The following is a 25,865-nucleotide window of genomic DNA, read 5'->3' on the forward strand; positions in this document are numbered from 1 at the left end:
ACATATGATTTGAGTATTACGATTTTATATTGCTAATTTATTGTGTAAATAGGAACTGTAAATATGTTTCTAATTCCTGTGGTATCAAAGAGCAGGTGTGTTTCTGCTTAATTTGCACATGTTAATTGTTAATATGAAGTAACCCCAAACTGGACTAAAGAATAAAGTTTTATTAAACAGATGAAAGAAAAAGACATTTACATTTATCCAAGAACTGTTTTCTGAAACAGTGATGGGTGGATTATTTGATAATATTGACCAGCATTTCATCATGGTGCACATTACAGACTCTCTTCTCAGTTTGTTACTCTGAACAAGAAAAGTCAATAAGTTGCAGGTTTGTGGTTTAAAGTTGGATACAAAATATCTGCTTGGGAAGCAGCTATGTTGTCGACTTGCCAGTTTTATTTATTCTAGCTGTGATTGGCTCAGTTTTCCTCTAGATTAACTCTTAAGAGGCTTCACTGACCACCAGGTTTCTGACGGCCTGGAAGGCTGCAACCATGGAGCTCAGCTGGATCTTTTCATTGGTTCCTGCCGCCAGCCGGTATCTGAAAAAGACGTCAAATTACAGGGTGCAAAAGTAGTATTTATCAATACATATTTATGCAACTGTTATTAGATGATGTAATCATACTCACTCTATGTCGGCTAACTTGATAAGCAGGCCCATCCGTATGGCCGGAGGAAAGTCCACTTGAATAAATAAAATAAAAACCACCTTAGAAAACTTTTCTTTGAGTAAGCATGCCAAAGGACGTCATGAAAAACAGAATTAATGGTTTAAATTAGGGCTGCAACAAACAATTATTGATTTAATCGTTAAAAAAAATGTAAGCCATTTTTATGCAATATCAGAAAAACATTACAAGACACAAATAACTAAACTCGTTTAAAAAAAAATAAATAAACATATTGTTGCCTAAAATAAAATAACATTGCATTTCTCTGGCAAACAGTTGATCATTTGTAGCTACAGATGCATCTGCATCATTTCAACGAGGTTAAAGCTGAAACTCCTGTTTGTGGAACATATTTACACATTAAGGATTTTTTATATCTTAAGGGCAAAATGAACATCTTTTGTACAGTTTGGTTTAATTACTGCTCTGATTATGTTTTAGTAAACAGCCTTTAACTGAGTCCATATACTCAACTTAACAATTGATTACTAAATTATTTGACAATTATTTCAATAATCAATCAGATTAATTGTTCAGCCCTCGTTCAGAAGCCTCACAATGATAAAATAATGTCAACTTATGACGCCCTTCAGCCACATTACATAGTTTAACATGTCTGTGAATGTTATTCATTTCTGGCTTTTAATGATGCATTACAGACACTCGACTTCCAGAGTGGACAGATTATACAAAATTCAGCTGTAATGGCTTTTAATAACAAGAATCTGGTGAATCTAATCCAAACTGGATAAATACATCCATACAGCCCTACTAATATTTGGTAAAGTCTCCCATACAAAGAAACGTTTTGTAGCTATAAACATAGTTCTGGACACAATGTATGGATCTATGGGTGGGTTTGATAAAAGTAGTTGGTTTCTAGAGCTAGCAGGCAATCATACTTTGTAGGATTGACGTTATTAATGGGCAAATCAAGCTTCAAGCTTCAAGGGAGCCACCAGACCACTTCAACTAATTGTTTCAAAAATGGGTTCATTTCTCAAAGCTTTAGCTACAGCGACCTCTGCTGGCAAAACATACCTGCACTCCAGTGGCAGATCAGGCAGACTGGGCTGAGACCTTTGATAAAACGAGCATTTTCCCCCAAAAAATGTAGAAGATTTTTTTGATGCACAGTGTGCAAACAGTACAAAAAACTACTTTAAGCCAAATTTTTGGCTAAACTGTAAGCATCCAGACAAGACTACATGTCTAGAAGCTGTAGCCTGAGCGTCAGAACAGGGAAACAAGCTGTTTTTAACTGACTTTAATGTCTTGGTTGCTGGTGTCAGTTGGTATTTCAGAAACTGTGATTCTACTGTGATTTATACAAAAAAAAAAGTATATTTTCTTTAAATCTCAAGTCTCATTTTGCAGCCTTATCCATTCTGAACCATGTTTTTTTTTTTTTTATCGTGTTTTTGGAATACCCAAGTTGTATCTAAAATGTCTGAGAATACATGTGAAGAAAACAGTTTTCTTGTACTCTAAAGTGGTATTTTAAACCGTTTAAACCAAACCAAAGGACATTGAACAAATTGATAAATAGATCCCGATTAGATCGTAGGATTTATTTTTGCTTAGGGAGCAATAGGAAACATACGGATCCAGACAACTTACCTCTGTGGACGAGCAGATGCACCTCAGATAGAATATCATGCAGAGCCAAACCCTTCAAAGTCTTCAGCTCAAGAACCTCTTTAAAAAGTGTTAAAGAACTGTTAAAGCAGAAATCTTCCAAAACCTAATAGTAGTGAATAAATCTAAAATTATAGATTCTAACTGGCCTATGTATCTAACTTTTTGCAAAGTAATCCTTTACTTGAAGCTACTGAATTATCTGCATAATAATAGGAAAGGATACGTTTATAAGCTGAAGTGAAGTCTTTGTTGAGGCACCAGTCGAGGATATTGGCTATGTCAGAGCGGAGAGGATGGCCGGTGCAGGTGTAGACCGTGTGCTCTGTGACCTTCTCGTACGCCATGCTGGTGCTCTGAAACCACAGAGAGGCAGAGCGCAGTCAGCTCAGGTTGCTCTCCACCCGATACAATCCACAGTCCAGTTTAAAGCCGCCTGACAGCAGCAGTTATCGGCTTCAAGTCGTACCTGCAGGATGTTGAGTGATCTTCTCATATCGCCTTTCGACAGAGTGACTATGGCATTCATTCCATCTGGAGTGATGTCAATGCTGATGAACAAAACATGAAAATTAGGTTGGAACAAGTGGTGGTTAATTGGGCAACTGAATTGTCGCCTTGCAATGTGATTGCTGCATGTCTGTGTTTCTGCTCTGCACTGATGTGCCGTATTATAAGTAGTCTGTTGTCTTTTTAGTGTTCAATACACATGCACAATATGTACATAAAAAAAATATAAAATCATCCTATTCATTTGCACATTCATTGGACTGGAGAAACGCTATTATTATTTCTGATAACTGCAGTTGAACCTATCATAAAATGTAATTAATCAATGATAAATAATTATAAAGTAGAAGGAGCTTCATTAACAGCTGTTCTTGGTCAGTATTCTTACATCTTTTGAGCAGTTAGGTTCTCATAAATGTCGACGCTATTAATGAAACAGCGAAATCAAGAAGTTTCCTTACTTTTCCTTCTCAATAACGTGCTCCAGTCGAGGCTTCATCTGGTCCGGAGACAGCGGGCCGAAGCGGAACCTGGTGCAGCGAGACTGCAGGGCTGGGATGATCTTGGACAGGTAGTTGCAGATCAGGCAGAATCGAGTGTTTTCTGTGAACTTCTCAATGACTGAGACAGACAGAGAGAGCAATAAGAAAAGGGGAAGCGAATATCAACATAACCAATAAAAGAAGAACACGAGAGAAGAACATGAGAGAAAAATGTTACCTTTAACATCCCAACATTTTCAAAGTCATATAATGTCAGCCTTTTTTCAGAAACTGCACTTGATTAAAAAGTAACTAAAGCTTTCTCAACATGACACATTTTGACAAGCAGATCTGTCAAAATCAGACACAAGTTGCGCAAAATTTCTTTACATTTCTTTACATCTGTCATCAAAATATAATACAACTGCAAAGTTTTGGAGTAAACAAATGTTTCCAAAATAAAACGTTTTCAACTTTAACCCAAATTAATGCTTAAAATCTGTTCAATGTGCCACTTTTGAGAAGCGACACCAGGTTAGCAGAGCAGATACATTTATTCACAAGCAGCCAAATTATGTGTGTGTTCAGTGAGCCGTGTAAGTTCACAGTAGGCGATGCCTGGGAGAACAGATGGCTCACCTCGTCGCAATGCATTCTGGGCATCCTGGGTCATGGCATCGGCCTCATCCAGTATCACCAACTTGAAGCCCTTTCTGGAAGATAAGAGGGATGCATAAACGGGAAGCAGCTTCCACATGCAGACATTCAGGAAATGAACCAAATCAGAGCTTTTGCTTTTTGAAGTAGGGCGTATTGCTTACTTGAAAATAGTCCTGGTGCTGGCGAAACTCAGAATAGGACCTCGGACTACGTCAATCCCTCTGTCGTCTGATGCATTTAGCTGCAAAATATAATGAGTTCAATTAGAACATAAACCTAAAGAGAAACAAGGTCTCGCTGCAATAAAAGAAACCTTCAAACTGCAATAAAATAAAATCTAGTAATAAGGATTTTAACGGCACCTCCAACACCATGGAGTTAAACTCTTTGTCCTTGTACAGCTGCCTTGCACAGGCGAGGATGGTGGAGGTCTTTCCTGTTCCAGGAGGGCCGTAGAACAACAGGTGGGGAAGCTTGTCCTCGCTGATGAACTTCTGGACTAAAGACAAGGAAGGAGCAAACAACACAAACAAGGTTATCAGTTTAATACAGACAGTTATTCATTGGTTTTGACTGTCGTGGAGCGCTAATACTCACTGGTGCTCAGAATGTCTTTGTGTGAAACTAAATCATCCAGTGTCTGAGGTCTGTATTTTTCAACCCTGGAATGGAAAACGGATACAAGACTGCCATTAGTATTTATTAATTATAAGCTTCTATGACAACTTTAATATGGAAATGTTTGGAAAACTTGTGAGGTATCGATTGCAACAATAAACTAGAAAGCTGTAAAAGTAAGCTGATGCAAATTGTCTATTTATGCCAAACACAGAACTGTGAAAATAGCTATCTCCCTGAAAAAACATCTCATTTAACTAACAGACCTTTTATAAGTTTAGATTTTAGTTTTTTAAGTTGCCCATCTAGAAAGTAGGTGTGGGCTTTTATTGTATAATTTATCGTTTATCATGATAAATTTGACAAGAGATACAAATCAGACTTCTTTATGTGATTGGTGTCCTAACAAAGTGTATTACACAAATGTGAATATTTGTCAAGAACAGTGTTTGTGGGGCTGTGATTGAAAATGTATTATCCCTTTCTTTATATATATATATATATATATATATATATATATATAGAGAGAGAGAGAGAGAGAATTATAAAATCACACCTTTTGATATATATTAAAATAATAACTAGATATATTCCAAAAGGCTGTCAGGTAGTAAATAATCACCATGCATTTCTCAGATGCAGAGATCCAACGCATTTTTCTATTTCAAAATTTTAAACTTTTGCAGATTCAGTTTTCCACATCCCTCGGAGCTATTTTGCTCATTTTTATAGTATACATCCGAAGTTCACTTTGAATATATGGTAAACAATTACCAGACGTAATTAGACATTGAAGGTACATAAATTCAATTCCATATTTCTGCAGGCTGAGTGACGTCTGTTCCTTTTCCTCAAGTTCGAAGCAAAACTTCTGTACAATGTGTCAACCTGTACCTAAAACCCAGGTAATGCTTCATGTGCTTCCATATATGTACGTATAAATATTTATACCCGTTTTCTAGCAGAATATTTCTTTTAACATCCGGCTTTTATCTTAATATCTAAAAGAACAACAATCTTTGAACAGTGAAGACATAACATAATCTGATGAAGTAAGGAGTTACCGTAAAAACACACTGTTGATGTCAGCTAGCTAACGCTAATAAACGTAGCCGTATCTGACAATAAACATAGACTTTAAGCTCACCATGGTAGGTTTCTGGTCTGTAACTGCCCTTTGCTTGTGGACGCCATGTATTTTGGTAACAGTTAAGAAGAAAACTAGATCAAATGTGTCCTCTTTCGGAGTTTTTTGGATACGTTTTACTTTGACGATGGCTATGTTTGCCGCGCTCAGCAAAGAAACTGGCGTCTAAACGTCATGCCGTACAACCAATCGGGTGACGCATTTTGGTCTCAAATGGGCGGGACAACAGTTGCACGTTGCACGCTGTAATAAAATGTAAGGGAGAATTGATATTCACGCAAAAGTAATAAATAAATACAGAAAGGGCAAATTTACAACATATGAAAAACAATGTTGAACAGTTATTAAAGTAGAACGTAAAAATTAAAATAAATGTTCAGGTGATTATAGAAGTTTAAAGAAAGAAAGCTGAGTTTTAATGACTCATGAGCTTGTTGGTAGAAGTGATGGTTGTAGCCTCACAACGGATGTGCGGTAATTGCTTCTCTCTGCTCTCAGGATGCAATGGTATATCAATGAAGTGATTATTTATTTATCTATCATTATTGCTATTCTATTCCACTATGTTATTATATTTGCTTATTATATTTTAAATACTGAAGTAAATTACTTCCCAGTTGTTTTATTTATTAATACTTATTTAGCAGAAACAAATTATTCTACAAATAATTTGTAAAATAAATAAATAAATAAATAAATAAATAAATAAATAAATAAATAAATAAATAAATAAAAGCAAAAACAAACCTCTTTATAAAGTATTTTTTCGGGCATTCTAAACGTATTTTTGATCAAAAGTTTAGAAAATAGCCCAGTTTTACGTCCAGTCCTGCAGACTGAGGTCTTCTGCTGCACTTTCTCTCGCGAGAGCGGCCCCTCACGGCTGTGCCTGGGCGCTGCGATGCTGTTGCTGTGGGTTTGATTGACAGGAAACATGTCGGTGTGGTGGGAACGAACCGGGATGCAGCTGCTGCCAAGGGAGACCTGCATTCAGTCCACACACCAGAACCTTTAAACCAACAACAAGGCTTTTCCTCCCGATCCGTCTGCTTATGATGCGCTGAGCAGCATCAGCTTTCTTCTTCTTTTTTCTTTTTTTTTTTTTCTTCTTCTCTCTAACAACCATTTGAAAGGAAGGGGGCACCCGATGGATGCTGCGTCCAGCCGTGTAGTCCCGCTCGGTGTCTGTACATCGTGCTTGATCTAAGCATCCATCCAGAGACACCTTGATGATCCAGCAGGAAACTACGAGGACTGTTACAATGGAGTCGACTCTCTCGCGGCTCAAATAAAAAACCTGCAACATCTCGTTTCATGGCGTTCTGCAGGTTGCTCTGCTCCATGGGCTCCTCCACATTTCTTTTTTGAATTATTCTTATTTTTTCCCCTCTTCCTATTTTACTTCTTTGTTTATTTTCTAAGTGCAAAAAGGGAAAAAAATATAACATCCATCGGTCGCTAAACTATGAACGAGGAGATGACAAAAAGCGAGGAGCAGCATCTGAGTTTGCAGAAAGCCTTGCAGCAGTGCGAGTTGGTGCAAAACATGATAGACATAAGCATTTCCAGTTTGGAGGGTTTACGGACCAAATGTGCCACATCCAACGACTTGACACAAAAAGAGATCCGAACGCTGGAGGTAAGCACCGTTTTCCCCCCAGTGTACCTCCATCTCCATCAATACACCGTGCTCTTTCTAGGCCACTCTGCATATTTATATGTGCTTGTTTCTTCTTTTTTTTTTTTTTTCCTCCAGCGGGGCAACATGGCATTGTGCTGTCACTGTATTAATATGCAAAGATTGCTGCCAAAGCCCTCTTTGCTATCTGTTTTTGTGTGGTGCAGTAAATCAAGAGGCCACGGGGCTGCAGTGGGCTGTTAGAGACTTGCGCATTCTGCAGGTGGCGGGGAGAGAAGGTGGCTCTCCTCCATCAGAATAATATCTGAAGCAAGGCAGCCGAGGCCTATAGGCTGCCCGTGTTTACAATCCATTACCAGCACGCCAGCCTGCGCATCTGCTGTATCACGGCGCATCCAGACCCCGGCGTTATGCAAGGCTGGCAGATTACTGACTTTGTTACAAAATATCGTTATCCCTTAATTGGCCCGTGGGGTATTCCGTAAATTGCGTTACGTAATACCCATAATACCTCGATGTTTTTTGTTTGAGACCACTTAAAGCAGCCGGTGATGACAAGGACGTTAAAAAGCATGCCATAAAGTGCGATAAGGTGAGTGGAAAACTCACCATGGAGCACCGCGGACCGCACAGCATTAAGGACCTGTGAGAATGTTTCTGGGTGATGTCTCAAGAGATTAAAACAAACACTATTAAGTGCAATGAGGTGTTCATGAAGTCAGCACCGAGAATCTGTGTCTTTCATCAAAAACACACTCAGTCCCAGTTGGATTATAATTGAGATATGGCACTAAAAATAGCCAGCCATAAAGTCACCTGTGAGTGCCACACATTGATCCCCACAGGAATATGTTACAATGCACACAAACATATTGAGATGCGTTACGTCTGAGTTGTTAAGTATAGAGGTGATGAAAGAGGAATGCTTTCCAAGACAAAAGAGAACCATTGTTAAGTGAGTGCTGCCAGCACTTAGCAGGCAGGCTACAGTGTGAAGATAAATGTTCACCGTGTTCTCAGAGTGTCTGGCAAAGCATTATGGGTGTTGGATTTGAGCTTACACTTATCTCACAATCTTCCTTGGCAGATCGTTTTGAAATATTTTCTTAAAGATGCTATTGATTGACCTGTCTGTGCCACAACAAAAAGAAAAGATCAAACTTGAGAACATTTCTTGGACTCTGGATGACTTTCCAAATGAATTTAAATATGTAGTTATTATTGATATAACAGCAAACACATTTATTTACAGCCCATGTAAAACAGATTTAAGCTAAAGCGACATTCTAATGTAACACTTTATTCAGCTGTTTTAAGACAATAACAGTCTCATATAATATTTCATATCAGGTTACTGGCTTTCTGTTAAATTTAGACCTGGGGACTGAGACGACTATGGTGGAAAGTTAATGTTGTGACTGGTGATGCATTTCTGTTAATTTGACCACAAGTATGGTGAAAGATCTTATGTTGGAGCATTTTAGGGCTTTCTGGCAAAGGGCAGAATGAAATGTAAAGTTTCCTGCCATTTTAAAGAGTTTATCAGTTTATTTGAAACTATAAGAAGATCTCTAGCCTTTTGCAAGAGAAACAGGCCCGCAGCATCATAGCTTCTCTCCTGTACTGAACAGTGGGCATGAGGTGTTTTTCCAGAAATTCTTCATCTATTCTACACCAGATATGCAATGCGTTTCAGCTACTAAATAAATACATTTTGGACATTTTTAATCTAATTCTCCATTATATTCACTGTATGTTGTGGCAAGATAAACTTTGGTTCTTGCGTGTCACAGTTAGATGTGTTTTAAACTTTTGGATTATTGCTCTTAATGTATTTACAAATTTAGCTGAGTAGCTGCTTGCTTGTAGCAATTTCCTGACATATGATATGGGGATCAATGCTCAGCTAGTCTGTCTTACTTGAATTACATGTTCTCTTGTGTTTTTCCTTTTGGAGAGCAGCTAAAGGAAACAGGCATTTAGCTGCAATGTAATCATATTTCTGTCTCATAGAAACTCAAAATCAAAGTTTGTAAACCATCAGATCCACTTAAAAATGTAGATTGTAAATTAAACAATTTCCTCAGTTATATTTATTTTGTAGGAATTATTGGGTAACACCAATTGTTTTTTTTATTTGTTTTTTAAGTCACTAATTTTGGAGGTATGACATAGTAGGAAATACTTGATTTTGTGTTGAGACGACATAACTTGTCTACATCAATTTTTTTGCCTAAAACTTCTTAATCTGCTGTATCTTAGACTGCCATTTATTGGGGTATGTTGCAAATTGGATTCTGACAAATAATAAGCATTTCACAAAGCTTAATTTGTGGACTTTATAACCATAAAAGCCCTGCAATTACTTGCCCATCTATTCCATATTCTTGTAAGTAGAATGTTGTTGATTTTAGGCACAAATATGCAGGCATTTATGTACATTTTATAAGTTGTTGTCATACTCAGTTGCATATTTCTTTCGATAAGAGTACTTTTTTTTCTTATGTTGTAAAATCTGCCCGTACAGTCTCTTTTTTTCTAATTTTTAAAAGTATTTTGCATAGTATCCATCCATCAATCCATCCTGCTACTCTTTGTGGTCTATCTCTAGTGACTTTTGGGTGAGAGGCATGGACAGTTCTAAATCAGGTTTTAAAATACTTTTTTAACTGTTGCAAGAAAAGTTTCAGAAGTTTTCATTAAAATACACAAAAAGGCAGAATGCGTGGGTATAAACTACCTGTGAAGTTTTACAGGTGAAGAGTTTCAATAGGAAGATATTTGCTCCAACATAGAGACACAGGCCTCCTGCCTCACATTAATGTGACATACATTTCTACTGACTGCAAAGGGCATTGATGAAAGCCAGTTATTTGTTAGCTCTAAGTATGTCCAAAACATTTATGATTTATGAATTACTTTACATGTAATCTGTTCATGTCAAGATGGGTTTGCTAAATACAGTATTGTTTTGGAAATTTCTCCAAACCTGTTGCAGTAATAGTAATCTTAATTCTTCTTTAAAGTTATGCTACAAAACTCACAAATTTTTCAAGTTGAGTAACTTTGAATGTGGAGCATCTGGTTCAAAAACACATTTGGAAGACTTTCAATTTGGTCATGCGTCTGACCTTTTATGCTTGACTACTCAGTGTGGCTCAGCAGAAAGTCCTAGTTCTCAATAAGAACATCTTTTTAAATAAAGTGGAGTTAAAACCAATCGAAGCTGATGTTTTGTAGTCTATAATCAATGTAGCATAATCCATACCAGGTTTGATTTTGGGATGCAGTTATTTTTGAAGCAGAACACAATGTACCCCTGGTGGCCTTAATGCAAAAAAAATAAAAAAGTAAACGGCATAAATGAACTAGATAACTTTATTATCTGGTTTAAATTTGAGCCATTTAGATTTTAAATGAGAGATGATTAAATGCCTTGCAGATTTCTTGAAATAGCCCTTTAGATTGGCTGTAAACTGGAAGACAGAAGTTTTATCTTTAGCTCTGTGTTTTTGGTATGAGATACAAATCATAAACTGTGTTCTAAAGAATTATTCAGCATTGTAAAATTATTACCTTCAAGTTCCAGCTGTGCATATATTTTAGCTAATAAACCACAAGTGAAGCTGCAAGTATGAAGGCAACTTTAGCCTTGTCAGCTTCTTCTAATTCTTATGAAAATGTATTGTCTAGTCTGTTCCCATTTATTTTCTTCAACCTTTTTCTCAAAATACTGCACAAAAACTATTTGCAAAGGGTGAGGATTTCCTCACCTTGAATGCAGCCATGCCAAGTTGTGCTAACTGCAGCTGACTTGTGCCTTGCTAGTTGGAGTTCACGAGTCATGAGAATGACTGTTGCCTTTTTTATGTAAATCCTGAGATCTTTTCAATTGTTTTCTTTGTTATTTGTGTTTTTTGTTGTTGTTGTTGTTGTTGTTGTTGTTGTTGTTGTTTTGTAATACTGTGATGTTAGAACTAAATTTAGGCAAAAACTTCATCTAGCATTTTGCCATCTCAACACAGGCTAAACAAAAGTTGCAGTTATTATTTGCTGATGGTAATTTAATACAATTTAATTTAGTATAAATAATCTTACTACTGATATTAAGACCCATTTGTTTGTTTTTTAGCTACTACTGGGGAAAAATAAGTCCATACTACAAAATAAATAAATAAAATAAAATAAAAGCTGAAATGACAAACCAACCAACCAACTAAGCAAACAAACAAACAAAACTGCCAGTTTTGAGAAAACCAAACCTATTGTGATTTCAGTAATCATTTTACAAAATATTTTATGTGTTCACTATAAATAGTCAAATATTAATCTGCCATATGTTAGATTAACATAGATTATGTTAGATTAGCAGTTCATTCATTCGTTTTGCCAGCTGGTTGTTTCTCAGAACTGAGAACAGTTTTTGACCTCATATTTTATTTATATGAGGTCATTTTTCTTTTCAGTTTTTTCACATATAGAGTACTCCATTTGTTGTGTTTCCTTTGTGTGTGTGTATATAGGGATGACTGATGTCCTTTCTATGTTCTCTTTTGTCTTTTTAAGTGTGAGGAACATTTAAATTGGTGACAGATATCTTAAAGTGTAAATTACACACAATTTGTTCTTGATGTATTGCTGTTTTTATCCAGGTTGCAGAATAATTTGAAATTGAAATTTTTTTGCAATAATAGGAATTTTACAATAACTAAAAAGCTTTGGTCGCATTTAGATTCTGTTTATGTCAATCATAGAAGAAAACTGACATAATTTCCACCCACAGTGACAATTTTTGACTGTCACATCCTGTTGTTGGCTACAGCTCTTTTGTTATTAAATTTAGACTACAGTCCCCCCACGTTTCAAAGATTTAGGAACAACTAAAGCAACGCCTGAAAAACATGGGCAAATGGTGAATGTCTTTTTATTAACATTTGTAAAAGTGTTGTTCTCAACTTAAAAACAAAATAATAATAAATTATAATAATTTAATAAGAGTAAAGATTGAGTAAGAGCAAATATATGCATTTGTGGAAATATAACTATAAAATATCTTAAAATAAAAGTTAATTGAAGCATCTATCGGGTTCAACCCACATTCCAATTGTACAATAAACAGCTATTGAAAAGCTTTGTTTTAAAAAAGAAGAGAATTAAAAATAAACTATTTTGTCATCATTTGGAATATTTTTTGTAAAATACTACATCACCTTTTTAGTTGCACTTGCTGCTTTTTCTTACAGATAAATATATATATTCAGAATATTTAAGGAATATTTTTCTATTACTTTGCAAATACATTTTACATCTGTTCAAGTCTGTTTAAAACTTAAATTTCAAATTTAAAGAGTTGGAACTTTGTGACTTGCACTATTTGACTTTGAGTGGAAAGAACTGAGACTTAATTGTGACTTTGTTCCGTTCCTCTTGTCCAGTTTATAGCAGAATTTTTGTAGTATGTTGGCTTTTGGGAATGACATTTTTAATAATCTTACAGACAAATTACCCTGAAAAACTGGACATACATAGAAGTTTGTTTTACAGCGACTTCATGTGCCTGTTTAGCCCCAAGGCATATGTTGACATTTGCACTGTTCTGGTCCATATGCACTGCCCTTGTCACCAACATTTTCACTTTAGTTGTTTTCTATATATCTTCTTAGGGACATTTTCCTCTTGGTGTCAGTAATATTGTGTGGAAAGCTGTGTGTATGAGGAAATACATGATATGATATCTGGTTTTGTCATAAAAATACCAAATGTTTGTCATCAGTCTCAATATTTAGCATTTTCTTTGAACACGAAAGTGTTTCCATTGTCACCTAGATGTCTGATGTGTTACACTAGCTTCCATTAGCATAATTACACATTGTTGGTGGCATCCCTTAGACACATGTGGAATACATTTAACATACTAAATTTTTTTACAAGAACCTTTCTATACAGATGGAGAAATGTGATATAATTATTTTTAATGCACAAATTAAAGCCAAATAGGATTTTGGTGCTGCAAAACAGGAGTCTGAGTATCTTGAGGTCTTGTTCATAGGTGAGGGAAGATTGATAGGAGGCCTGAAAAACAAACAACAAACAAAAATACTGGTTATCAGGATTTCCTTTGAGATATTTACACTCTTGCTAGCAAAATGTAAGATGGAGCATCATGAGTGACAGTCATTTTTACAACAGTGCTTTAAGAGAGAGTCACCTGAGCAAGCTTCTTATTTATCTGATTCCATGAAGCTGTGCCTTAGATTAGGATATTTTTATGGTTCATTGTTGAGTCCATCAAGTTCAGTTCTTCTTCTTATCAAGTGGTCTGCTCTACTGCTAAAGCTAAAAACCTTTAACACTGGCAACTTTCCAAATTATTCAATGTCAAAAAATTTACATGTGATAAAATTCCAGGCATGTTTCTTTGACCACAGAACCAACTCTACCCATCTTAGCACAATCAACGAAATCAAGAAGACAAATTTTCTAACAATGCTTCATTCATATTCAGTTCCGTCAGGTGGACAAAACCCTGGCAGAGATAAATTTCAGATAAACTTTTAGGGTCAAAGTGGAACCATGGTGATTTTTTTTTACAAAGGCTAGGAGGAACAGTTGGAGCATTGTAGCTCAGTGGGAGGAAAAGTTCATTCTGCTTGAGGCAAACAGGGTCATATAAAGTACAGTCTGACCGAGACCAAAAGAACAAGTAACCTATTTGTACCTTACTTTTGAGGCACAACTAAAGAAGATAGGATAAAAAGTAAAAGTCTTCTGGAAGTTAATTACATACGAGCAACACCAACGAGGCAGTTAATCAAGTTTTAAATTACACCACAAACAGACTCAACAGCTTAGGCTCCATTTAAAAACGTTTCTCTTCATGAGAGATAATCTAAACATGGTCCACTTAGGGGTTTGTATGACTAAAAGTGTGCTGGACACCCCCAACACTGGAAGCTGTTGTTGTAGCTCCTTTCTTAGCAAGCTAAATGAGTTTTTCTATCACATTATAGTACATTTATTAGTTTGAACTTTTGCTCTGTCTAGGGTCTGACAGATGGATGACACTTAACACATGATCTCAATTTCCTTATAATTCTGTGAAATTGATGTGATTTCATGCAGAAATTAAATCACCAGTTGGCATACAATGTTGCAGTGAAAAAAATCACAGATATCACAGCAATTTCATGGAGACCAGACTGGATGAGCAGAAAACAGAATATCCTTTTCAAACCATTTGAGTATTTCCTCTTACACCACACATCTTCCAATAACTTTTAATGCTAGAAATCCTGTATGGAAACACCTGAATGAGTTTTACATCATCTTGAAACACTTTATATTAGAAAGACAGTGTTTACATTGTCCTTGTTAGTGACAGTGTGAGAAACAGAGGATTCATATTTTCACTAATGTGACCTCATATCTTAAAGTCTTTTGTTGTGATTTTATGCTTGGAATAGTTCTTCACCTCCAGGTAGTATTTTAACTTTAACAAGTTTCTTGTCCCAACTTGAGTTTGTTAAGAAGGATATAAATTGTTTTTAATATGTCACATTTAATGAATGTCAAGATAATTTCTTTTAAGCTGATACTACTGTTACTACAACTAATTTTGCATTGTTTTAGTGTGTCTCTTATTTTTTTTTTTATAGGAAATAATACTTATTTCTTAGACTAAAAATACATTTAAATCTCAAGCAGTATGAATAATTTTTACTTTTTTCCGAGATGAAATTGCCTAAATTTTAATCTGTCTATGTCTAGAGCTATATTTTCTGATTATGTTTGATGTGTTTCCAACATCATTTGTGACAAACTTAAACAGTACTTCTTTTGATTTTCTTTAAAAAATGGCTGACATATGGCTACTTCTATTTGTGGAGATCACAATTAATTTTTGTCTTGTTGACAGCTTGAGTTTAACTTATTGATCTCTGCAGTTCCTCCTGCATGGGCCTCTTCTGATTAATGCTCCGGGTTGAAGTCCTCTGCGATAACATATTTAAGGCTTTGTTCCTCATGTTTCGATTTAAATTTTGTGTTGTATAAATATCCGTCCATCCGTTTATATGTTCATCCGTGCATTTTTTCTTTTTTCAGTCACAGATCCATCTATCTAAATGTCTGTCCATCAAGCATGAATGACAGAAGAAATGTCTTCCATAAATTGATACTAAACTTTGCTATTCATGCTTTATAAATGAAGGAAAAAGAAGAAACGTCTGGAATACTGTTGAGTTTTGAAAAGTAAAATGGATATAAAATAGATTAAAAAGAAAAAGTGTGTAGGAACTCTGTAGGAGAGATAGTTTGAAGCTGCGGTGGAAGTGACAGCCTGCTGTAGATTCATTAAGCGTTCCAGTTTGTCAGGATTAGCAGAACGGCAGTTGTGGAGCGGTCACTGTAGCTCATTTCCTCGCAGAGAACAGATTTCATTTGGTTCTTAAAGGAACAGCATCGTTGTAGAAAATCAGCAATCAGCTTCAGCCAGTTTTAACAGAAATATGGTGCATGTAAAATGACTGACATGTGTGGGCTGTATTTAAAAATGCAAAACTGAATTAACTTTTCAATTTATTAATAAAAAAACAGGACATTAGTTAACAATGCAATAGATGCCATTGTTCTCACCATCATCTTCACCTCTAGTTAATGTGAAACACATTATTATCCATGTCAAAACATGTAAAAGATGCTGCAAGCATGAGAATATTTGCAGCAAGAAATAGCTTCTTGAGATATTTGCTTGGATATCATTCTACTTATGAACTTGTTTAGCAAGGGTTTTCCCGGATTGCCAATTCTGCCAAATGTAAAAGTCACATTCTCGCCACTAAACGTGTGTAAATGGATGATTTATAAGATGCTGCTGGCAGAAGAAATCTGTGTGTGCAACTGGAGAGACAGAAGGTAAAGATAATAAAGTGCAAAAACCGTGGATAATTGTGGCATGTTGCTGTTATCCTGTAAGTCAATGCAGCTTATGTCTATACACATGCTGTGCAGTATGTTCCATCAGTTCTGGTTTTCATGTTGCCTTATCAGAGCTTTATAATTGCAGCACAGTTTTGTAATGTAACAATAATGCAGATTTCACAGATGTCAGAAACCACCATTGTTCATGTCATAAATACTGCCATTTAAAAGGTTATGTGGCACAAAAAGCAGGTACAAAACAAAGAAAAACAGTTTTTTGATCAAATAAAATGTGATTTCCAACTTTCTAACATATTCCTTCATTAAATTAATCTGTTTTCCACATAGTTTTCTGTTCTTCAGACCATCTTTAATCTAGGATTTAAGGGAACAGCAGCTGAGTTAACTGCGCTCAGGTCTGCAAACTCTTCATGTTCTCATGTTAACCGTATGTGTTCTTGGATGTGTTCAAGATACAACCCTGTGCAATAGTTCTCTACCATACATGCATGGTGGTATCATAAACGTGGGTCTTCGTCCAGTTTTGTCTGGTAGAGTCCCTGTTGTTTATATTATTTTATTGCTTTGACTGTTCTGGACAGGTTTGGCAGGTAAAATCTGTTAAAACCACACAACTGACCTAATTTAGTCACATTCTACACTCTGATTGTTCCTGTTTTGAATGGAGACTGAAAATATAGAGCTTCTTTGTCACATTATATGTATATACCACAGGAAAACATGGAAATCAGAGTTTGCTAAATAATAGTTTCCAGGCACCATAATCAAGTAAAATCTCCAGGATCTTTGGGCAAAATATGTTTCAAATTTATTTTTTTGTCTAAATTTGGCTGTGCTGACATAGCTTGTATAAAATGTGGATAGTTTGTGTATTTTGAGGTGACCTTTAATTTCATTTTTCTTCATGTAATTCGTATGCCTTTTAAAATAAAGCAAATCTGTTGTAGTTTGGTATTTTTTGAACTGCAGACTCCCATTCCCATTGTATACAAATTATTGTCAATCAATTTAAATGAGATTTTTAAAAAATTCAGCGTGAGATGAGGTGAATATAATAAAAAGATCAATTTTTCATAATTTCTTAAGCAAATGTGCAAGCGGTGCCCCTAACTGCAGACCACAATTAGTCAGATCAGATCAATTGTATTTCTGTAATCCACACAAAATGAACAACTTATAGCTAAATTATCTTAATGGCATTTAAATTACTTGTTTTTCTGAGTGCAGACTTTAATGAGTGATGAACAAGAAGACATTAGACTGAAATAAAAAACCAAAAATGTACTGTTCAGATACTTGAACACATATTTAGAAAATCAGTTCTATACATTTTAAGAAGGAATTTTCTTGCACGGTAAGAGTGAGAGCCACAGTAAGAGTTTTTTGGTAAATTTGTGTCTCTCTGTAGGAGTGGACTGAGCAGCTGCCTTATCAGGCAGAGCGTTAGCAGCCGTGGGCAGCTTTTACTGGAGGGTTTTCTGCATTCAGAGGTGACTTGCTGGTCCCTCCTCCACTGGTTTCTACTTTGGTATGCACTGATGTAGGCCAGCAATGTCTATTTTCTAGCAGTCATTTTGTAGGTGTACTTCTGGAACTGGGCCATCCACATGCATCATCTAAATCTCAAGCATCACGTCACCCTCTGTGGGCCCTCACCATTGTCTTCAATCAGACCAAAAACTCCTTAGTAACAAAGACATTAATATGTCCTGGTTCAGCAGTGGTGAGGAGCTTCTACTGCGTCATTCAGTCAGGACAAGTAGTTTCCTGACAGCTGGCTGTAATGAAGCATTTCAGAGGGGATGTAAGTGACATAAATGGTTTAATACAACCTTCATTCTCTTAAATTGTACATATCTGCCTTTGATTGAGCAGTTATGCATACTAATACGTTTTAATGACATAATTTCACATTATTTTGTTTCCTTGATGGCCTCTATGTGTTGAGCATATTTATTGTGGGATGCTCATATTATTACAAGCCCACAAAAATCTGTTTTAATGTTCTGCTGTTAGATTATGATTACATTATTTTAGTTTTGACTGAGGTAAGGTTTTTCAATTGAATTATTTGTTATATCATTATTGAGTTATGCTCAAAATCCTGCAGCCAAAATGTTTTTTGGCTGCAGGATTTCAGGTATTTAAGATCCTTTTCAGTATGTTCTTTTCTAACATGTGAATTTGCTCTTGCAGCACGTTACAGCCGTACCTTCACAAGTTTAAGACATTTGTATTTTTAAACTCAAACATTTTCTAATAATTAATTTAGGAAAGAACAGAAAAAATATATATAAAAAAATCTTGATCAGTTTTTTCTCTCAAACTCACCTGCTTAGACTTTATCTCTTAAAACATAATAGATTTGTTTTGCCCCATGTACAGTATGTAACCATTTTTAATAAAAGCAAAATGACAGTATTACATATAAAAACTTTAAAACAGTAAATGTTACTGATCCAAACCCAAAGCCTTCATGGTGAAAACTGAGGTCAGGTGAGAAAGTTTAATTTTTAAAGTTTTTTTTTAAACGTTTCTGAGCTCAAATGTTGCTGGCTTTCAAATTATAAATAGCTGCTTTTCTGGCTTCCTGTAGCAGCAATTTTTTTTATTATTTCATTAAAGAAATTTTTTTGCATGTAAGTATGCATAGACAGTTATGTTTTTTTTTCCTGCTCTCACTACCTTTTACAAGACTTTTAGTACTAGCTCTTTTATTAAAAATGTGCTCCTTGGTTGCAGTACGTTTTGCTGTTTTTCATATTTGACTGTACATGTGTCTTCTGAGGAGAAAATATCAACAAATAACATAAAGGTTAACCATACCAGTAATTACAAAAGTCACTGAAGAAAATTTCCAGGGAAAATAAAATGTTCTAGGATAAAAGAATTCAACTCTATTCAATGTTTTATGTGGAAAGGTTCTATTTTGACAGGTTGCAATTTTAATCTGTCACCACTAGGGGAAACTGTTACTCTGAAGCCTGTGCTTCCATTACATTCCAACTTAAAATTTGTTTCTATTTTCTAATTTGGTATTAAAAGATACAGAATCAGTAAAAACATAAAAGACTCCTTATTATTTTCATGTGGATTCATTCTATTTTCATATTGTTATATAATTCACAGTTTTTCCTGTGTCACAACCACAATCTTTAGTACATTTCACTGAATTTATGTGACGGACCAACACAAAATAGAGCCTAATTTTGTAACAGAGAGAAAGATACATGTCTGTCACATTTCTATTTTGAAAATAGAGAACTGTTGAGTCTATTGAGCCCATTTTAACTTGTGAGTAGAGTTTACATGTGTTGAATTAAATCTCTGTAAAGGCCTCAGTGGTTTGTTGGTGGGAGAACTTATTGACAGGACAACTTTTAAATGACATTAGAATAAGAAGAAAGCTATTGTTGAAAGAAAGTCATAACAATCTCTGTGGCAGTTTGCCATGTTTGGGCCACAGCATACACAAAGTACTTTGGTCAAATGACACCAAAATTAAACTTTCTGACCTACACATTAACAGGAAAATGAACACTGCACATGCTCTAAGCTTATAGCTGCATCATGCTGGATAGAGACGCAGAGTCAGCGTTGAAGGAAGATGCAAAGAAATAAATGGGGAGCTAGAAGAAAACCTGTTACAGGCTGTGAAAAACTTTATACTATGGTGGCAGTTTGGCTCCAATCAGGACAAAACCAAAACACACAGCATCAGAATCCTGTTTAAATTTTAACCAAGTTTATATATTTATGTATAAAATGTCTGTGCATTGTGAGCAAAGTAGAACTGAAGTTAAATTTCCTGTTTGTGCTCAAACATGACCAATAAAGCTGATTCTGATGACAATGTGGATAAGACAACATCATTTTGTTAAAAGTTGGAATATTTATCAGAGGACTGTTAACTGAAAAATAAAAATACTTTTAAGTAATTATTCCATCCTATTTTTCAGAAACAACATATTCTCTCCAGCACTATACAATTGATCCTTACAGTGTTTTAATGGTATATTTCTCAGGATGCTGGGTTCCTTTCTCTGATTTCTGTTTTACTTTGGTTTAGACTTTTCTTAGTGTTTCTGGTTTATTATGTTTATTTCTTGTGTCTAGTTATTCCTTCTTTCTCTAGTTTAATTATTTCTTGGGTCTAGTTATTCTTTAGTGTTGGCGTCATTTCGTAGAACCTTGTATTCTCTCCCTGCAACCAGTTAATCTTTCTGCTTGATCACACTGATGATTTCATGTCACTCCTGTTCTGGCTGTTTTCGTTTACTGTCAATCTGCTACACAATTGAGTTTTGAATTCTTTGAGTTGTTTTGAAGTGTCTTGATAACCTTCCTCCACCCTGTCTGCTTCATCTGTTCTCTCCAACTCGGTCTCTAAGGTCAGCTGACCAGCTGCTCCTAGAGATGAAGCTGAAGCTCTTACAGTTTATGAAACGGTTTCTCTCTACAGGCTCTTTCAATGTCTTGTCTTAAATTTTCCCTTAAATTGTTCTTTTGTGTGAGTTGTGCTGTCAACCAGTGTTTAATGTCTGTTTTCACCTATTTAGAAGTTTTTTTTATTCTCAATATACAACGCTTTAGTGAACAATTTGTTGTATTTAAATGTTGTATGGATTTGGATCACTTTCCTAACCGTGTTTGACCTTAACAGGGGAAGTTGGTGAAGTACTTCAGCCGCCAGCTGTCCTGCAAGTGCAAAGTGGCCTTAGAGGAGCGCAGTGCAGAGCTGGAAGACTTCCCTCGCCTCGACCACTGGTTCCGCATTGTCAACTTAAGGAAGGAAGTCGCAGAGGTGATGTGTAGTTCTCTGTTGTTTCATTTCTCCCCACTGGAAACATTGAGAGACCAATAAAAGCCACACATACAGTAGAAAACTCAAAGGAAATGCTTTATACATACATATGTTTTTTTCCCCATACATTTCATTTTGATAGATACAGCAATTTGTCCTCAATTTGTACAATTCTGATGCAGGAAGGAATGACTTTGCTGTCTAAGTCATTTGTGCATTTCAGAATGTATTAGATTTTAAGGTTGATGTTTTTTCCAATCTGTTTTTAATTTTATTTTAAAGTATCTTAAAGTATTATTTTAATATGTAATTCCAAAGTTGTTCTCAATTGCTTTGGTGCATTTATTTGATAAGAATAAAAATGATGATAGCTGCTACTTCAACCTCCACAATATATATATAGTAATTTGTGCTCATTATAGTAGCAGATTCTAATTTTTTTCCAAGTAAATTGTTTTACATTATCACTTGCTAATATGATATCAGCCAAAAAGAACTGTACTGAATGCTGAGTTGTAGTATAAAACTATTACTCTTTATTTCATTGCTTTAGAAATTGCATTCAAAAATGCTGAGCTAGTTGTTAAAATCTCTCAAGCAAATTTTATACATTTCTTTACCAGTTTATCCTGAAAATGTCCAAAAGTGATCAGTTTCTCTCAGGTGAACTGAGTATCAATAGTGTGTATTTTTATACTGTAAGACATTATATTTTTATTTTCTTAATTTCTTAGTTTCTTACAGATTTTATTTCGATTTACATTTGCAGTATTTTCTGTACTACAACTATTTTGAAAATATAGTTGCATGAAAGCAATCAAGAAAAGCTGTAACTGGATTTCAGATGGTGTCACTGAGATATGCCCGTTTTTCATTAAAAAACACTTAGTAAACTGATAATAGATTTGACAAAGCTATTTGCTTATTTCATAAATGATGGAGTCAGAAACTTTCATTTTGATGACAGTGACAGTATTAACATAAGACATGAACTATCCATTTTGAGCAAGTGAAATGCTTTTGCAGATTATCAGTGGGGATTTTTGCAGTTTGTATTGTTTTGAGAAATGCACGGCTATTGTGCGAATGCTAAGTGATGTGAGAAATGCACCAAAGTGACTAAGAAAAACTGCAAATGTCTAGGACTTTTTTTCCCCAACAAATTATTCTATTAATACCCTGGTGATTTATATTTAATTTTTTATATAGCCAAGTAGACACGTATCTGCTAAAAATAATGAAAAAGAACCATGAGTTTTGCAGTTCTTCCCAGCCTTAGCCGACTTTTCAAGTTTGGGCCACAGAAGGAGCAAAGAACACGTCGTTATGACCCATTTCTGGCACTTTACAAATCTTGTTGTGGTGTATAAAGGTGCTGTTTTTGTAATTTCTGTACATTGTGATAAACACCAACGGTACTGTGTGTCTGTTGTGTGCATGCTTTTCAGGAGATGAATGCAGGTGAGGTTAATCTAGAAGGCCTACTGGACATGAGTGAGGAGCAGGTGTGTGAGCTGTTGCAGAAGTTTGGTGCCAACGAAGAAGAATGTGCCCGACTTAATGCTTCCCTCTCCTGCCTCAGAAAGGCCCACCAACTTGGTAAGAGTCCGCTCTGCTGACACAGAGACGTAAATCTCTTACAATATAATGTTCTCTTTACAACAGTTGCATGGATTTTTAATCTCCTTTTTTCCTTAATCTCAAATATTCTTTGAGCTAAAAACAGAGCAGATTGAAATTATTTTTTCCCCCCAGCTTTTGTAAAGAAGCGCCACACTTTTACTATTACTCTATTTTGTGGTAACCTGTTATACAGGTATCATCAAAAACTTGTAAAAGTTCTGACTGACAAATTTAAGCAGCAATATAACCCTATGTAAAAAAAATAAATAAAAAGTTGTGCTGATTTAATATGTTACAAATTGATTTTGTTTTAAACAAAATAAAAAAAAATGGAAGTCTGGGTTACTAGGAAATACATCTAATAACAATGAAACATGTTTACAGTGATCCAGATTCAAATGCTTAGATGGGGAAAAAAGTCCTTTTGTCTTTGCTACTGTTATGACAGTGTGAGTGCCTGATGAAAAAACAAAAAAACAAAAACAAAACAAAAAACAAACAAACAAAAAAATAATAATAATGTATTGTATACTATGATGTATTGACTTTTTAGTAAACTTTATTGGCTAAGTAACAGCAGCTTTGAGTTTAAATGCAGATTAAAATAACTTCTCCACAATATTTTCTTCATGATTTTTTTTTATTTAGCTATTTGAAGATCTTTTTAAAATCTGGTTATCATCCAGCAAATTCCTGATTCTCATGGTTTTGATCAGGAGAATATGTATGTAAACAGAGCTTCAGAGAAGAATGTTCAATATTTCAGTTGAGATTTTTCCATAAGTTCCTCAGATGCATTACCTTTGCTCCCCACCAGATGGCTTTAAAAGACCATATATTGCTAGTCAAGAAACCAAGACTTGCAATGACAAACATTAACAAGAAGGGGGCAGTAGAGCATCACTGAAACGGAACCGTGTTGGTGGTTTGAATAACTTCTTTTCTCTCTGATCCCTCCGTCCTTTCACATAGAATTCAAATTAAGATGTAAGTTTTTGTCCTTCAGCTTTCCATTAATCACTCTGCTGAGAGAGTATTTCATTAAACGAGGTTTAACATAACTGTAGATACCACAGACATAGTACTGCCTGTGGTTGTTGGTTCTCGGTTGGAAAATATTTAAACCGTCATTTGAGGAGCTTGTATTCTGCGTCATCCAACTTTCTGACACTTTTATTTCAGCAAAACAGAAGCGAATGCATTTTCTAAGAAATCTGTTGATAATATGTAAGAAAAATCTGAAACAGATGGGAAATTGTGTTGTTCTATTTAACATTGCAAAAATCAGAAAGAAATATAATTCCCCTGTTACTGGGTCAAACTTTATATTTGATCAATTTCTTAAAAAAAACAGGCAGGTTGCTGCTTGTATTAGACTGCAAGAGATATTTGAGAAACAAAAAACTGACTTTCCTTTTTCATCTGTCAAAAGCAAAATTGTAAATCAGAGAGAAAGTAACACAAACAGGGAGGCAGTAATACTGAATTTCCCTGAAACAGAATATCAGCTACATGCCTTTGAATGTTTTACACAACCAATACAGCATCTACTTTAGTCATAGTTGTAGGGAGGCCATTCAGTTGTAATAACAGATAAACATCATTCCCACCTCAATAACCTGTAGATCTCAAAACATCAAGAGTAAAATGGGTTCAGACTCAGTCTAAAAATTGTTCAAATGTTTGAAAGAAACTGCATAAGCATAAGTTCTCCCAAAAATAAATGTAGTTCCCCTGCCAACAGAGGAAATTTAACTGAAACAGCCACAATGTGATATAGGGAAAATAGTAGAATTTTAATTTTAGGTTGTTGGATTTTATTTTATTTTGACAACTATCAACCTCAATAGATTGAGGATTAAAAATGAAACCTAGAGCTCATCTTAAAGATGAGTTGCAGCAAAGCCCACGCATAATTCCAGTGTTTTTCTCCCTGAAGAAGCTTTATCATGTAGCAGAGGCGCTAATGTATTGGCTAGTTTGTTGTAAGTCTTGACTCTTTGTGACTGAAACACTTTGATGTCAGTGGGATGGCTCTGGTCTTCCCTGCTGATTTTGAGTTGTCTGTTCTGATCTCATCTCATGTCATGCTGGGATTTTGGATTTAAGTTCTTTATTATTCACTGTAATCCAAAATAGTCAAGTTTTAAGAGGGATTTTCAGAAATGAAAACAGAAAAGAAAATGTATCTGATCAAAATTCTGTCTAATTGTAACTAGAACACAAACACTCTAATTGCATCATATTGCACATCTTAAAAACCTATTGACTCCTGAAGTCATTGAAGGAAAATCTGTGATGTCCTTTACAATTTTTGGCAGACCTGGAAAGTAATAAAAGTCTAAAAATAAAAAACATCATAAGGTGAGTGAATCTTCATCAGTGTCTATTGAGCATCTGCATAAATTAACATGAGGTTAAGTAACATTACTGGGCGCCGATCTTTGTCTTCACATCCGCCTGAATAAAATGTAGTTGCGACCCTGCGGTGATGTGTAAGTTTTTTCCCTGCAACTTCACTCGAAATATTCGATGTTTTGATTTCATTAATTAATTAATTTATTTATTGATTTATTTATGTTTTACTGAAAATATGATTTTTTTTTTTTACCAGTAAGGATTTCATATTTATTTGTTCATTACTTTGTAGTAAAACACTCATAATTTTATGTAATTACTATTATTTTCCTTTGTTAGCTATACTTCAAAAAGTTCTTTTTTACTGTTTTACTGCGTTTCTATAAAGATTTTCCAGTTGGAGTCAAAGTAATAGCATTCAGTTCATTATTATTATATATATTATACTGTGCACAATGGTACATTTTGCATATAAATGGGGTAAATGTCATGACCAATGGTTATATTATATGTACTAAGTGTCATTCAATGATAATCAGCAATTTAATTTAAAGAAATTCCCAGTATTGATGTGAAAAACACATTTGGCACAGTTTGGAGACATTTTTGGATAAATGTCTCTAAATGACCTCTCCATCTGGGACATTTCTCAGTAAAACATTTATAAAACACCATATTTTTCAACTGAGTGAGTCTAAATTTGGTGAACTTTTACCCAACATGTAGATTTAAAAGTCTAAACTACTTTTTTGTGTGAAAAATA

General features: G+C 35.1%; 2 protein-coding genes across 4 annotated transcripts in view; one reads left to right on the forward strand and one right to left on the reverse strand.

The window, feature by feature from the left end:
• Positions 1 to 155: 155 nt before the first annotated feature.
• On the reverse strand, positions 156 to 5,952 carry rfc5 (replication factor C (activator 1) 5). Its single transcript, XM_015028812.1, has 11 exons — positions 5,739 to 5,952; positions 4,571 to 4,635; positions 4,336 to 4,472; positions 4,135 to 4,214; positions 3,953 to 4,026; positions 3,293 to 3,452; positions 2,791 to 2,872; positions 2,548 to 2,677; positions 2,304 to 2,381; positions 642 to 696; positions 156 to 551 (listed from the first exon to the last, which is right to left on the reverse strand). The coding sequence occupies exons 1-11, from the start codon at positions 5,783 to 5,785 to the stop codon at positions 452 to 454; spliced, it is 1,008 nt and encodes a 335-aa protein (XP_014884298.1). The 5' UTR covers positions 5,786 to 5,952; the 3' UTR covers positions 156 to 451.
• Positions 5,953 to 6,579: 627 nt separating this feature from the next.
• The window catches only part of ksr2 (kinase suppressor of ras 2), a 114,924-nt gene continuing 95,638 nt past the window's right edge, over positions 6,580 to 25,865 (forward strand). For 2 of the 3 annotated variants that reach the window (XM_015028814.1, XM_015028815.1), the window contains exons 1-3: positions 6,580 to 7,377; positions 20,981 to 21,121; positions 22,570 to 22,720. In XM_015028814.1, the coding sequence (XP_014884300.1) occupies positions 7,204 to 7,377; positions 20,981 to 21,121; positions 22,570 to 22,720 (466 nt within the window). In that variant the 5' untranslated portion in view covers positions 6,580 to 7,203. The remainder of the gene's footprint in view (positions 7,378 to 20,980; positions 21,122 to 22,569; positions 22,721 to 25,865) is intronic. The other variant, XM_015028813.1, reaches the window with a different exon arrangement.

The sequence above is a fragment of the Poecilia latipinna genome, unplaced genomic scaffold (assembly GCF_001443285.1).
Source record: "Poecilia latipinna isolate Pla-1442-1.1 unplaced genomic scaffold, P_latipinna-1.0 Scaffold136, whole genome shotgun sequence".
Lineage (NCBI taxonomy): Eukaryota > Metazoa > Chordata > Actinopteri > Cyprinodontiformes > Poeciliidae > Poecilia > Poecilia latipinna.

Coding starts and splice junctions, on each gene's coding strand:
- rfc5 (XM_015028812.1), bottom strand. CDS start 5,785: ATGGCGTCCACAAGCAAAGGGCAGTTACAGACCAGAAACCTACCATG. Junction 4,636..5,738: donor CAGACCAGAAACCTACCATG/GTGAGCTTAAAG, acceptor TTTCCATTCCAG/GGTTGAAAAATACAGACCTC. Junction 4,215..4,335: donor TTAACTCCATGGTGTTGGAG/GTGCCGTTAAAA, acceptor TATATTTTGCAG/CTAAATGCATCAGACGACAG.